The 14,888-nt window shown below is 48.4% G+C and overlaps 1 protein-coding gene across 1 annotated transcript in view; it reads right to left on the bottom strand.

The window, feature by feature from the left end:
* Positions 1-14,888, bottom strand: part of EMCN (endomucin) — a 105,748-nt gene that overhangs the window by 15,290 nt on the left and 75,570 nt on the right. Inside the window, exons 7-9 of the mRNA XM_019553065.1 lie at positions 13,756-13,851; positions 11,211-11,235; positions 10,735-10,793 (exon numbers count right to left, since the gene is read on the bottom strand). Of these exons, the coding sequence (XP_019408610.1) occupies positions 10,735-10,793; positions 11,211-11,235; positions 13,756-13,851 (180 nt within the window). The remainder of the gene's footprint in view (positions 1-10,734; positions 10,794-11,210; positions 11,236-13,755; positions 13,852-14,888) is intronic.

Here is a 14,888-nt window from a genome sequence, read left to right as displayed (position 1 = left end):
ATGCCGTTATGCCGTCTACTAAAAAAAAAAAAAAAAAAAGAACATTTTATTTAGTTTTCCTGGTGTCACAAGCTCTATTAGGACAGCAAATATTTTTGGTACATCTTGAATTAAACATAAGTCTTTCTTTCTATTCTTCAGAATGACTTACTTCTTGTAATAAAATTAGTTCAATTTTATCAAAGTATAATTTTGTTGCATTGTTGGAAAAAGCCAGTCTTTTTTTGTTCTGTTCTCAATTATTAGAGTTTAGGAACAAATTTGGGCTTGACAGACAATCTACACAACTTCATGGAATACAATGAGACTTCCAGGGTTGCATGCCAGAGCAGAGTCTTTGCATGCTTATTTTGCTTTTCTAAAATATCATAATTTGTTCCTCATCATCAAGCTGCTGCATTTGGAATAATATTAAGAAGTCAAAAAATGCCACCAGTGTTGTGAAGAAGGCTTAATTCTCAAGGTTGAGGGGTTTTTTTTGCTTGTTTTTTTAAGTGTATAATGATTCAACGATCACAAAGCAAGGAATATTCACAATTTTATGTCCAAATTTTATAGCCAGCTGATTTGCTTCAAGAGTAGCATTGTGCAAATCCAATAGAGTTCCATTAAATGCACAGAGAGGGCATTCAGAGGTGATATGATTCAGTCTCAGTTCGGTGAGATATTCCATTCCCATCAATGTAACAGAAATCCACATCTGCCATGTCCTGTCTTCATTCAGTTTAGAGAAGACCAAAGATGTATAGGGAGATCAAAGCTAACTGGTGTAATGGTGGGATTTGTAATACTAATTTCTGTATTAAGGGGTGAATTGAGCCATTGATGTATCCACGTATCTTGGAGATTAATGAGTCTTGCTTGGTGTTCTTCAAGCAGGATGTCTAGATTTTAAGCTCAGATGAGGCAGACGTTTAAAAGATCTTCACGTATAGGCAGCTGCGGGTTATTTTTTTTTCTCCATAATTTAGATAAGGCATTTCTTCTTTTTAATTGGAGAGGATGTATGTGTGAGAGGGGAGAAGAGAGTGAGCAAAACGACCGGTGTCCCCTGCTTACCTCCGCAGGAGTGGTTCCTGGAAGTGGCAAGTGGAGATTGCTGCAGCATTTCTAGAGCAACCTGACCCTCCATCTCGGCAGGGAACATGCCATTAAAAGTGCTTCCAGCCCTGGTAAGGGACCTGGAGAGGAGGCCTGCAGAGTGCTATGGAGGCAGATGCTGAAGCAGTCCCCTGACAGGGAGCAGCAGGCCACCAGAGTGGAACCAGGAGACCAGGCAGAGCAGCACAGTGTTCGGAGGAACACTGGTTCCCTAAAACAGCCTCCAGCAGATGTCAGAGCAGATGCGGGCAACTCCAGTGAGACAGGTGGTGGAGAGACAACCATAAGGTAACAGGAAACCTGGGAGGAGGCAGATTGGGTGAGAGGCCCTAGTGTGGGGCGCATTTCACCTAGAAGCCCTGTCCACCTCAAGGGTGAGAGACCAACTTAGGGGAAGCATACCCCAGGACTGAAGCCTGCTGACCAAGAGAGTCTGAAGGCAAAAGAGGGCCTGTGGCCAGTTTGTCAGGTCCCATGATGATGGGACATTAGATTTAAGGCCAGTGAGCCTGTAGAATGCTTTGGGCAACAGGGTTTGGCTGAATAAGTTGGATTGCCTTCAAAGGCCTCTGTTGGGAGGGGTTTACCTCCAAAGAAGTGGGGCAGAACAGCAGTGGATGCTGACACCTTTTTGGTTTTGATTTCTGGGTTTGTTGAATTGAGTTACACGCATTATTAGTACTAAGGAGGTTGGCAGAGCAGCTACGAACCTTCTAGAGCTGTGTAGAGAAGACAAGGGCTGGAGTGAAGGTCAGCTGGATTGCAGGCTGCTACCAGGGGCCACTACCAGGACCCACACCAGCAGGTAACATCATTGAGTTTGGCCATTGTCCATCTTCATCAGAGACTGGAGGTGTTTAGGGTAAGGTAAAGAAGAAATTTGGAGCCCCACAAAGAGGCCAGGGTGCTGTACCAGGAAGGTTGCTCACAGGGAACTGCCTCTCAAAAATTATAACACCGAAGTCATAGCAGAAAAAGAAACCACAACCAGGCAGCCCAGGTGATATAGCCCAAGTGCCACCCTGCCACCCCACAAGTAGGCCAACAGCCCCCTGGGAAGGGCCTAAAGTCATACAATACATACAGGTGACACAGTACGTTACTAAGAATGGGAAGCCATTGAAGAGGGGTGGATCGGATTGTACCTGTAATGATTTGCAAAGCCCCCCACACCCCCAACACCTTGCCACACCACTGCAAACCCTCCCCCCAGGTGCTGTCATGATTTCATGTGCCTTCATGTCCCAGCCTTCCCACACCCTGCTATGGTATCCTGGCACCCACGCCCAAGCAGGGAGACCCAGGAAGTATGGTGTCTTGCTGGTTGGCCTGCTCAACTCACCAGATACTGCAGGATATCATGCATGCCTATTTGGACCTGATGTGGCAGTGGCTCACCATGGTGTGTGCCCTAATGTCCACAAGCCACCAGCCAACTTTCCCACTCATGCCCACCTACCAGACCCTGTGCCTACCAAGCATCCAGGACTGGGCCACTGACATTTACACAGCTGACAAGGACAAGGCTATCGGAGAAGCCATGGATGCCAGGGTGTTCTGGCACCACCTCCAATAGTCACCATGTGTGTCCTCCACAAGATCTGTAAGACCATGGGGAGGTCTTCTGCAAAGCCTGGGGCAAGGACCCATGGCACATGGACCAGGCCTAGCAATGCAAGCACATGCATCACATGGATTGAGGAGAGGCTGAGTCTCCCTGCTGATGATGGGGAAGAAGGCTGTCCAGATCTACAAAGCCCTGGTTGACTACCTCCTCACCCATGTGGACCAGGAGTCCTCCCCAGATTAGTAGGGCCAGAGGACTTTGGGCCTTTGTACCTGCAACAAAATTGGCCTTTAAAGTGGCTTAACTGCTCTTTTGCACCACTTTAATGGCATTGCTATTTACATGCTCAGCAGTGTATTTTGCTTTAAATGACTTGGTTACATAGCAAGGTAAAACTCATCCAAGGTATTTTATTTTGCTACGTAACAAAGTACAATGGTGTACAGGGCACTGGAAATCAAGGTGCTGGGGGAAGCTCAGGCTTGGTGGGCTTCCAACACCCCATGCACCATCCCTGCTGCCTTCTCCCACCAAGAACATACCCAGCCACCCTCCTGCTACCTTGCCACTCTGCCTCAGAGCAAGCCAGCTGTTCCTGCATGGTCCCAGGCAGTGGGGATGGTGCACAGGGTGCTGGAGCTTACCTGCCTCTCCTGCAGTGGAGATGGGGGAGAGTTACCATCTGGCCAAGCAGTCTCTAAGCTGCGGGAGACCCGGATGCTTCCCTCCCAGGTGGCAGCACCCCCAGGTGGCACCTGCTTGCTGGCACTCAGCCCAGGTGGTCCCAGGGGGTGCTGCCACCATGGAGGGAAGCACTGGGGCCTGCACAGCTCAGGGGCTATAAAACCTGGTGGACGCTCCTGCAGGCAGGCTTGACTGAAGAAAAAAAAAAGTGGGGATGAACCTGATCTTTTTTTTTCTTCCTGCTGGAGCCTGCCTGGCTGCCTTAGCTGTGCAGGGACCCGGTGCTTCCCTCTGCAGCTGCAGTGATCCCTAGGCAGCTCCTGGGTGGGCTGCTAGTGGGTGGGAGCTTCCCAGAGGGCAACATAGTCGTGTAGGGAAGCACCAGGCCCCCGTGCAGCTGAGGCAGGCTCTGGGAGGAAAAAAAAGATCAAGCTCCTTGCCAGTTTTTTTGCTTCAGTCAAGCCTGCCTGCCTGAGCTGCACAGGGCCCAGTGCTTTCCTCCATGATAGCGGTGCCTCGAGATTGCCTGGGCCAGGTGCCAGTGGGTGGGTGCCACCTGGGGGGTGCTGCCACCACAGGGGAAGCACCAGTGTCCTCCAAAGTTCAGGCACCTCTCAGCCCGCCGGCATCTCACTTTGCTCAGCCCACCACGGAGAGGCAGGTAGACTCTAAGGATCAGGCCCCCTAACCCTTGTGTACACACAGTGGGGGTTTAGTTTAGTTTAGTCTTCCCTACACTAACATGGTGGAAACAATGGGTTTTAAAAAACCCACCATTTCAATTTAGGGAGAACTAAACTGAACTAAAGCCTCATCATGTGTACAAGCACCCTTCGAGTGCCCATGCCCTGGCACCAGGCCATGAGTCTCCTGCCCCAAGCTCCTCTGGTCCTGAATCCTGGGCAGCACTGCCCATAATCCAGCCTGCCTGGACACCATTTTCCTTCTCCTCCCCCTTTCTCCCCCACCCGACCTAGGGGAAGACCTAGGGTGCAGGAGAATGCAGTGCAAGTAAGAGATTTGCCTCAGTTTAAAAAAATGTTGCGGCTGCCAAATTTTTTTTTAATAAAGAAAACTTGTTGAGAATTGTCTGTCTCAGCTTGGACCCAACTAACACAAACCAACAAACATTTGGAGGGGGCGGGGAGGGCACTGAGAAAGGAGAGAAAGAATCTTGAAGGTGCAGTTAGGATGGGGAGGGGGGAAAGGGATGGTGTCAGGGGGAATGTTGCAGGGGCTGAACTCAAAAACACAAAACCTTGGAGGGGAGGCATGGAGTTGAGGGGTTTAACCAGGCACCCTACTTTCAGTGGTCAGGAATAAAAACCTCTGTAGGAGCTGGACAGGTTTGCGATCCCAGACTGTCTGTCTGAGAGAACTGCAGGGTGGAAGACAGCTGGTGGGCCTGGAGGGGGAGGGAGGCATTGCCACAGCAGGCACCATGGACTCCTAGCTCTCCAACAGGGGACCCCGAACCCCTTGGCCTGTGCCTCTGGGGCCCAGTCTCCCCCTTCAAGGACCCTAGGCCTGCAGCCCTTGCCTAAATGGTGTCTGGGGCTCACATCATGCAGCTGTCCTGAGTCCCAAGGCTGCTTATCCCCACCAAGGCAGTGCTGCTCCCTTGCAGCAGGACCCAGGCCAGGAGTGGAACCACAGGGAGTGAAAGAGCTCCCTGCTGGGCCCCTGGCTGGTGGGTGGACAAGCTGGGGCTAGTGGGTTCTGTTGCACCTGGCCCATCAGGCTGGTGGGCCATGCCCCCTGCCCCATTCCAAGTGCCCATGTAGCCTTTCAGGACTGGCCTGGAATCACTTGGGGGGACTGAGCATATGGGATGATCGCCAGCCATGGGGGGTACTGAGTTGGGCCTGGAAGGCAGGCATTGCCCCTGATGGCCTTGGCACTGGGTCTTTGACAGCCCAGTTCTGCTCCCCTCATCCACTGATGCTCCCTGATGTGGACCCCACCAGATACTTTCCTGCCTCCTCAGACCATGGGTCAGTGACTTCTACATGCCACATCCCTTTGCCCCCAGAATCACCTAGTCAGAGCATGGTGGGAGTGTTTCCCCTCACCCACCATTGAGGGGTCCCTCCCATGAGACTCCTGTTTCTGTTGCCCCAGGGAAGAGTCCCTGGAGCGGGGCTCACCATGCAGTGAGGGGCTGGGCGGCAGCCTCTCTTACCATTGCTGCCTGGCAGGGTTATTGGCTGTCTACAGGAGGTGGTGCTAGAGCAATTCAGGGATGTCATAGGTGGACCCCAAATGATCTATGACCCTGTGCATAAACTCCTTATCCTGGTGCTGTGACTCTCTCATCTCTGCAGTGGCATGGGTTGTTTCATCCAAATAGCAGGTGGCTATCTGGAGCCCCTGTGCATGTGCCTCAGCAGCCTGGTCCTGTGCCTCAACAGCACATCCCTGTTCCTCTGCAGCCCAAGTATAAGCATCCCCCACAGCCTGCCCATTTTCTCCATCCACATCTTGAGTCATTCTTCACGCTGGTCCTGCAGCTCATGGCTCCTGGAGTACATAGTGTGTACCCTGAGCTCAAGAGGCTATGAACAAGAGGTAGGCGTTGAGAGTTGTCCTGAGTGGTGCCTGCACTGTAAGAATCAAAACCAGCTGGCACCCAATTGACTTTACCCACAGATCAGATCAGAGGGGAGAGGGGAAATGCTGGAGTGCCACTTGCCAGCCTCTCTAGGTACACAACTTGGGAGTCACCCTGGCAGCAAGAGCAGAGTGTAGGGTGACCACTGACATAGGCAACGCATGGTGGCGGGGCATGGGGAGGCACGTGCACCCCTTAGATTGGCTGCCCCCATCCCTGGCTACTGTGGGTGGTCCTTGCTCACCATCTGCACCCCGCCTTGCCACCAACACTGCCACCAGCATCTGCAGGTGGTCCCCACTCACCGCTCACCATTCCCCTTCCCCACTAGCTGACACAGCCACTGGCATCTGTGGGTGGTCCCCGTTTGCCTCTCACCACCCCCCACTGCCAACACTGTTGCTGGCATCTGCAAGCAGTCCTTGCTCACCACTCATCACCGATGCTGCTGCCTACAAATGGTGCCCCACATCTCAGGAGGCACCAGTTATTCATGGCCATTGATGCACCCTCAAAATACAGGACAGCCTCTTGATGATGCTGGACCCCTCAGCCAACCAGGAATGAGGGGTGGAGCCACTGGGCCCCTTTGTGAATCAGCAGCAATGGGCAGGGCCACCACCTTCGTCCTTCCCTGGATGGCTCTCTACCCGGCTCCTCCTGGCTGCACACCACCCTACTTCTAGGTACAGCCTATAGAATCACATGGACAAATGACTGACATGTATTTCCACCAATGAACTGAAAAACAGGACTTTTTGCTGTCTGTTCCTCATCTAGAAATGGATAGGGGACAAAGGGTTTAAAAACAGGATAGTTGAGTATAAAACAGGACCAATGGTCACGCTAGCAGAGCAGCGGAGATAATGCCTCACATGCAGGACTCCTGTAGTCACATCTGTCTCTGTCCTGGACTGGGAAGGAGGACTGGAGGGGGTTTTTTGCTAGGGGGACTTATTCTCATTCCTGCTGAACTGCAACTGCAGCGGTTTTCATACCAAGCTGCATACCCTCCTGTCCCTGACCTCAGGGTGCCCTCTGCCAACCAGGCCTATGGAGATGCCAACGGGGTAGGACAGCATACATCAGCAGTTGTAGCTGCAGTTTACTTTGCTTGCAGAGCTCAGTTAACACTTTCAGTGTCTTTAAAAGCCTGCTTGGAGTGACAAAAAGGGGAAGGGGGAGAGGGAGGGGGAGGGGAGGGTGTTTCTGCATGACTGTTTGTGGCAGCTGCAGTGAGGCTCACTTCTATTTGGAGGTTAGCTTGGCCCTGAAAGATAGGGCAAGGATATGTTAGTGAGGCAGATTTATGTTCCCATTGAATGAGACATGGGCTGATAAGTGCCCCAGGCCAAGGGAAGGAAGGGAAATTGGTGCCTCAGCTGATCTTCAGGACTGTAGGGAGAGAGTTGGGGGTGGGGAAGTGAGGGGATGGAGTCATTGCTCCACTCAGTTCTGAAGGACAGAAACCTTTGCAGTGTTCGCTCAAGGTCTGGGAGGTCAAGTTCTAGGGTGATAGGGGCTCCTACAAGATAGAGGTCACACGCCCAGACTCTAGGTCCTCGGTCCCAATGTCCATGCCCAATGTCCATGGAGCTTTTCTCCCCATCCTGCATGTCACACTCCATGCTCTTGGCCATGGGTGAGAAGATATCCTGGGAGCATGCTTCCAGCAGCAGGTGTACCTCAGCTCCTACATCCTGTGATCAGCATTCCCTCTAAGCTGCGTGGCGTGCATGGCCATGCAGGCACATGTAGCAGCGCTGCATGAGCATGCCTGCACAGCCATGCAGGCCATACAGCTTAGAGACAATGCTGCTTGTGATGATGCAGGGACCAGCATAAGATACCAGACCCCTTTGGGGCCAGCCTCAGAAGCTTTGATCTTGCCCTGTGGCCCCTTGCAACCTGCTTCTGGTCACCCAGTTGCCCCAGTGCTGGGGCTTCCCTGTGCCTCCTCCACCCCTGGAGGGGTCTTGCTGGCAACTCCTCCAGGCCTCTGGTGGTGCTATAGGTTTGCAGAGTGTTGACAGATCTGTCCTTGGCGAGGAAACAGGACAGCTCCTTGTAAAATGGCTTTGTCCACCCCTGGACCTCTTGTTGGCATCATGCATATGGTGATACTGACTCATCACCTTGGTCTTGGTGAAGCACTCTGCCCAGCCCCTGTTGTAGCTGGGCTCCACTTGGTAGGGTGCCTGGCCCTGGAGCTGTCTGGGAGAGGGTGCCAGTGGAAAGGCCAGGCTTCTGTGGGGCTGTCTGACTGGGTGTGCTGGTGTCAGGACCAGGCTCCTACAGAGCTGTGCCCATGCATGGAGGGGGTTTCCTGGGCTCTGAGTCATGCCCATGGGGTGACTCATGATGGGCTATGGGGGCAGGGCCTGGGGACATGGGTACCCTAATGCCAAGGCTGGTGCAGGGACACACACCCCTACTCCTCCCCAGCCTGGCTCCAGCTCACAACTGGCTGGAGCGAGGACTTGAGGCTGGGGACTGAGGCTTCACTGACTCTTGTCAGTGACAGCTCAGGAGCAGGAACAGCAGACAAGAAGAGCAGGCAAGTTCTGACTGAAGTTAAAGCACTGCCCTGAGGGGAAGAGGGGTGAGTGGGGTGCCACAAAGCCCCATGGGATGCTGGCGGAATGCAACCTACCTTGACTTGCAATGGCATCTGGCACAGACTGTTCAATAAGCACTCTAACCTAAAGCACTTTCATCTGATACCACATCCATCCAGTGTTAATCCACCATTTTTAACATTATCTACACGCTGTAACCATCTGTTCAGTTACGGTTGTAAAGTGCTTTCTGTGTGCTTATCATGTGACAAGCGTAAAATCTGTACCTAGCCAAAAAAGCATTATCATTGGCTAAACATACATCTGAAGATAGCCACTTAAACAGGCTAATCTTAAACAGTTGAGCCAACACATAAGACCACTCGGGGCATGAAGTATGCTCGTAAGTGCCTTCCCCTATTGAGACCTAACCCTTTTTATAGTTTTTGTGCACACCACAATAACACTAACATCTAATCAACAGCAGTAAAAAGAACCCCTTTCAAAGCTGTTTTTGAAAACAACACAGGTTATTTTATAGTTTCCTTCTTAACTGAATTGCTTTTTCTTGTAAATAGCAAAAAATAGAAAACACATGTAATAGTTTACACTGCTTCAGGAAAATTCTAAGTTTAAAGAAAAAAGTGAAAACATTTCAATTTGTCTTAGATTTGCTAAAGGTTTTTTGTACTACATCTAAAAGTTGTGACAAATTGAAGTTAATTTTAAATTGTCACTAACACAGCAGAAGTGTTGGGGTTCCTAGGAACTCCAAGTTCCTCAAAAAATATTACTTCCCTAAACAGCATTAGACATTATTTTTTCCAGGTTGCCAAATACAAATACTTGAATAAGACACCTTTTCTTTAACCACCACCTTTGGTTACTTGGATTTGAGGAGCTTTGTTCCACATTTGACATCCTACTAGTTACAGAGGTGGGCAATTATTTGGGCCCACAGGTCACAGGGAATTTTGTTGAGGTGTTGTGGGCCAGGTCAGCAACCCAGCTCCACCCTCCCCAACAGCTCATCAAACTCCCTATGTAGCACGGGGCTGTGGGCAGGCTGGGGACACTGTTCAGGAGTAGGAGAAGCAGGTGAGGCCAGGATCACAGGGCGGGATCACAGGGTGGTGAGAGCGCAGAGCCAGGGCCCAGAGCAGAGCTGCAACCTGCTGCCCACACACCCCTGTGATTGGCGCAGGCTCTCTGGGCAGGGCCAAGCAGACAGTAGATTGTGGTTCACATCCACCTGGCTGAGCGCCCTGTCCATGCAGCTCCCAGCCAATCTCCATGAAGACAGTGGGATAGTGACAGTGTCCTGATCTCACTGACAGTAACACTGTCCCAATCTCCTTAGGAGAGTGACAGCAAGGGCCCAGACCAGGGCAGAGTCTCATTTCTGCAGGCAGGGACATTCACTGAGCACATCATGGCTCTGCCCCAGCCTTGCGCTGTCACTGCCCTAAAATCCCAGGGTTCCCCTGGTCCCGCCCACCCATCCTGCTCCCCACCAGCCTGCAGCCCCATGCTAGCTGCCCAGCCAAGCAGCCTGCCTATGTGGGTCCCAACCTCAGCAGTGAGTGCAGAGCAAACAGGCCAGGGTGCCCAGGCAGCAGGGCTGGGTAAGGCAGTAGTGGCAGCCAGAAGGAGGTGCCCCCACCGCTGGCCTGCCAGGAAAATGGAGTTGGCAGCCACACCACCCCAGCCCCACTGTGTGCCTGGGCATGCATCACGGCCCAGGCTGCCCGGGCTGGACGGAGCTGGGGGACCCGCTGTGGGCTGAGCAAAATTGCTTCATGAGCAATCTAGCCCGCAGGCCATATTTTGCCTGCACCTGTTCTAGCAGGAGGGATATATTGCATCTATACTGTTGAGATTGGAAAGTGGCTATTCAAATAGGCAAATAAGAAGTGTTCTGAATGTGCTCCTAGCACACAAGGAAATGAACAGTGGTGATTTTTTTATTACAGTTTTTTATAGATTTGTGCTACAAAGGCAGGTTTTATTTTCTTAGACAAATGAAATTTCTGCTTCTAGTTTTCATTGAAGACAGAGTTTGCATTTACTTGGGGTCACTGACTGCTTCTAAGGCTGCTTCATTCAATGCAATGAATCAGAATTGGCCTAGCATTTTATTAAATTCAATGTAATATATCTTCCTTTGTGGCCTCTATCATTTATAAAGAAAGTGAAAGCAGGGAAGCACTTACCAGTCTCAGAAGCTGTCTTCACAGAAAGAAGTTTGACACCCTCTTTATCTGATGGGGCTCTGTTTTAATTGGAAGAAGTTAAGCAAACAATTACTTTTGGATACAGGGGAGAAAAGACAACAGACAAAAAAAAGTAGAGCTGTACAACTGCCCCTTGAGACTTAGCTCATAGGGGATAACAAATGAGTTTAATCTCGAGTCTAGCGGAAAGGGAGCCAACACAGAGAAAACTGGGAACTGGTGTACTTCAGGCCATGCTGCAGCAATAAGTGAGGGTTAGCACTGCCGGCCTCCATATGTATGAGAAATGTGAGCTCCCTTGTTCTCAATCACATATTTCCCTTTTGGGTATTTTTAAATATGTTAACAGGTTATATTTAAGTAGAGAAAAGCAGAAAGAAGCACATGCAAAAATTGCTGCGTTCCTGTGTCCTGTGACTAGGCTGACAGGAACGCAAGGACATGGCCTAACTTACTGTTCGGTTCCATTCTCTTGCCTCTCTGGAGAAGAAAAAAAACACCAAGTTTATGTTTTCGTGACTGCATAGAGTTTGACTAAATAAAAAGTTCAAGCTCAGCCAATACTAGCATAAGCCTAGTTGGCAATTTCACAGTACTGCAGCAAATACACTAATAATATTTTTATTAACAGGAAGGTTAATTTGCACTCATATAACTCCTTTCACTGACAGAACGATCACACCACAGTTTTCTGGTGTCTGGGTACTCTCTGTCCTTCGTGTTAAAGTTGGTCCTCTTTGCCTGGAATAATTGACTACTTTTGGGCTAGGCAAAGAGCATGAAATCAAAAGCCTGTGAGAGGAAGGGAGATGTGGGTTTCAGGCCCTCCTCTAATAGCTATTTAAGTATTTTATTTCACGTTGGCATTGAAACAGGGCATTGAAACTGTTATAGGTCTCTCCTATAAGTGAGTGCAATACGCAGTGAGCTCTAGATTCACACAAATGCACTCTCTTTCAATAAATATTTAATTCTGCCAAGCAAAGAGGAAAAGCATCAATAGGAGTGACTGCAAACAGCCTGTCCCAAATTCCCTATCGCTTAAGTCACTCGATGAATGAGTTTTCGTTAAAGCACCCCCACCTCCGTTTTGAAGTGTGAGGGTGCTAATACACGAGATGCAGAAGCTGGCTGGAGCGTGATAATTATTGTGCTCCAACAGTCTCAATTAATTGTGTTTGCTCCGACCCACTGTAACTACAATGCATCGAAGCAGCCCCATGCCTCATGTATAGGCACTTGATTTAGGAGTGAATTCTGGGAGAATGCAGGTTTAATCTTCTCAGGCAAGGGAGGGAATTGAATCTAGGTCTCTTCATCCTTGAGGAATGTTCTAGCCAATTAAATTACTGGATAAAGAGGCAGTAACATCTCCACTTGGATAGATGTATTTGGTCTGGAGTCTGTTCTGCCACATAGCCTTTAAGTGCAAGTCCCTGGTCTCTCTTGAATACACTTTACCCACCCACTCCTCCATTCATGCTCCAGATCTGGAAATAAGCTGGTGAAAAAGCTCTGGAGCATCCCTCTGCAGTCACTTCCAGACCTTGGCCTTCAGCATGCTTGGGAATGCACACTGTTAATGACCCCAAAGTATTTTCACTGGAATATTTATTTCTATGCTTGGAGCATGCATATGGGAGCATATGTAGAGTGTGGGATGTGCTCAAGAATAGTTCAGCTAGGATGCAAGCAGTGTTCATGAGCCCTGAGAATGCCTACCAGACCCAGCCCTGATGCTGAGACATGCAGTGGAAGAAAGCCTAGTGAATAACACATGAGCTAGATGCTGAGCTGCTCTTGCATACTTGTCAGAGGTACTTTAATGTGGAAACTTTTGCCTCTGCTCTTTAGGCTCTTCCAAGGACAGATGGCAGAGTGTGTGCTTTGTAGATGTATATTTTGGCCAGCTGAAGCTAAGCAAATACTTCAGAAGAAATCACAGATATTCACTGAATCTTTTTAATGAATTTGATTTGACTGAGTTCACATTCATAGAAGGAAAAATCATGGAAATTTTCTCCATCTAAATTTTGACTCTTAAGCTTGGAGCACTTAGTAATTTCCCAGGCAAGTATCACAATTTTGCTCCTATATTTTTTTCAGTTTGCATTGCCATTTGCTAAACTTAATACGATTTCAATTTACCTAGGCTATTTACCTTGGCCTGAACCTTGAAGACCTTTTTTGTAAGCTCCAAGCCCCAGGAATTATATAACTAAATCCCTGTAAAAAACTCTCAGCTCATGCCCATCTACAAGAAGATAGAGACTGTATCTGGCTTCAAATTAGAGTACCCATCTCAATGGTACATTGCTTTTGCCTCTAACTTACTAAGTTGGCCCTTTGCTGTATTTGGCAAAATTAATGCAGTAGAATTGCTTCCCCATTCAACATCTTACATGCTTCCCCATTCAACATGTTCCTCTTCAACATCTTCTATAGACTGATTTATCAAAACCACTGCTTATTTATATAAATATTCTTTGCCCGGAGCTTTTTTGTTATCCATTTATATATTTTATGTGTACAGAGAAAGATATAATTATTTGTTCCATTTCTCCTAAAAGGAAGCATTGATTTTCTCCCCTGTATTTTGAACAGAGCTGATTTTGTTTAGCAGCAAATTCAACTTATTTTGCATCCTGCTGAACCAAGCAGTTCCTCTCAGTACACAAGATTCATTGATAGTGTCAGCACAGCTGTTCATCAGGTAACTACAGCATAAGGGGGAGCATTAAACTCCGTATGTTGTTGTGCTCTACAAGCATAATGAATATAACCATTTCCTTCCTTACCCATATCATACTCTAGTCTTGATAAAGAAGTGTTTTGTTTTGTTTTGGGTTTCCTTGTTACTAAAAATTAGAAGGATTAGCTATCAGATCGCAATTAAATGTGTATGGCAGGTCAAATTAAAAAAGAAGCACGGAAATATTCCTCCAATATGTTATAATGGATTGAAGACAGTTTGCATAAAGAAAACTGGTGAACAAATACCTGGGGTTGTCTTCTGGCACATTTTGCACAAGGCCACCAGAATGAATACAGACAAAGTTATTACTATTAAGGCAATCACGACTGGCAAAATAACATCTGCAAAAGATGGATAAAATTATTTTACTGACTACATTCCACTTGTAGAACTTTAAAATATATTAATATAAGTAAATTAATGCTCTACCCCAGCCCCTCCTACAGCAGCAGCAGCAACAACAGCTCTTCATTTCTCTTCTGTATGTGTTGTTCCTCTTATAACCACTAGGTGGCAGGCTTGCAGCTTTTTGAAAACAGGGCTGTAGGCGGCAAGGCCTTCCCTCCCCCATCCCTAGTCATTCTGGAGCTTCTGTCTTTCAATGTCAGTCGCAACTATGCGGAGAGTGTATTTCTGCACACTCTTCCTTAGGACATTGTTATTATTTTTCCCTGCATTGGAATATTCAGTTTGTAACCTGTAATCATGATCAGGTCACCCCAAATGGTAATAGCCCCATATAAATTGTCATCACCCATGTTCCAGGAACTTGTTTGGGGTTTTTTAAGTCACATACAGCAAAACAAGATGAATTTGGAATGTAATGGCTAAAGTGATTATTTCTCCTTTATCATGACAAACACGGAAAGATATGTAGAAATTGCTCTCTGGTAGCATTTTTTCTCTGTACGTACAACCAGGGATGTGGAACACAAGCTTTCTTTAAAAATGAGGGCATTTCTCTCCATTTATTATTTCCCACCATCTGCCATTTCCTGACAGGTGTTTCCCAGCCAAGAAGAAAAGACGTGGAAAAAGAAGTCATGTAATAGCGATGCTTTTTTGGAAAATGTACATGACAGCCCCTGTTTTTCTCAGGTTATAATTGTTCACAGCTTCATTCTGTCAGGCTCACATTTAACAGGCTGTAACCCAATGACCTAGAGAAGAATGCTCCCAAGTCTTCCCTGCAATATGGCAGACTTAGGTTTGAGTCCAAACCAGGCTCTGGCTCTCCTTGAGCTGGCAAGAGCTGGCAGAGCTGAAGAGGCAGAGCACTGCAGTTTTCTACAGCCACCTTTTTGCATTGATTAAATGGCAGTATTGCCAAGATACTGGGAGAGTGGGCTTGTTCCTTGCTTCCTGAGCTGAAGGAGTA

Source organism: Crocodylus porosus, unplaced genomic scaffold (genome assembly GCF_001723895.1).
Source record: "Crocodylus porosus isolate Cpor-Errol unplaced genomic scaffold, CroPor_comp1, whole genome shotgun sequence".
Taxonomy (NCBI): Eukaryota; Metazoa; Chordata; order Crocodylia; family Crocodylidae; genus Crocodylus; species Crocodylus porosus.
This window is presented reverse-complemented; position numbering and strand designations above follow the sequence as displayed.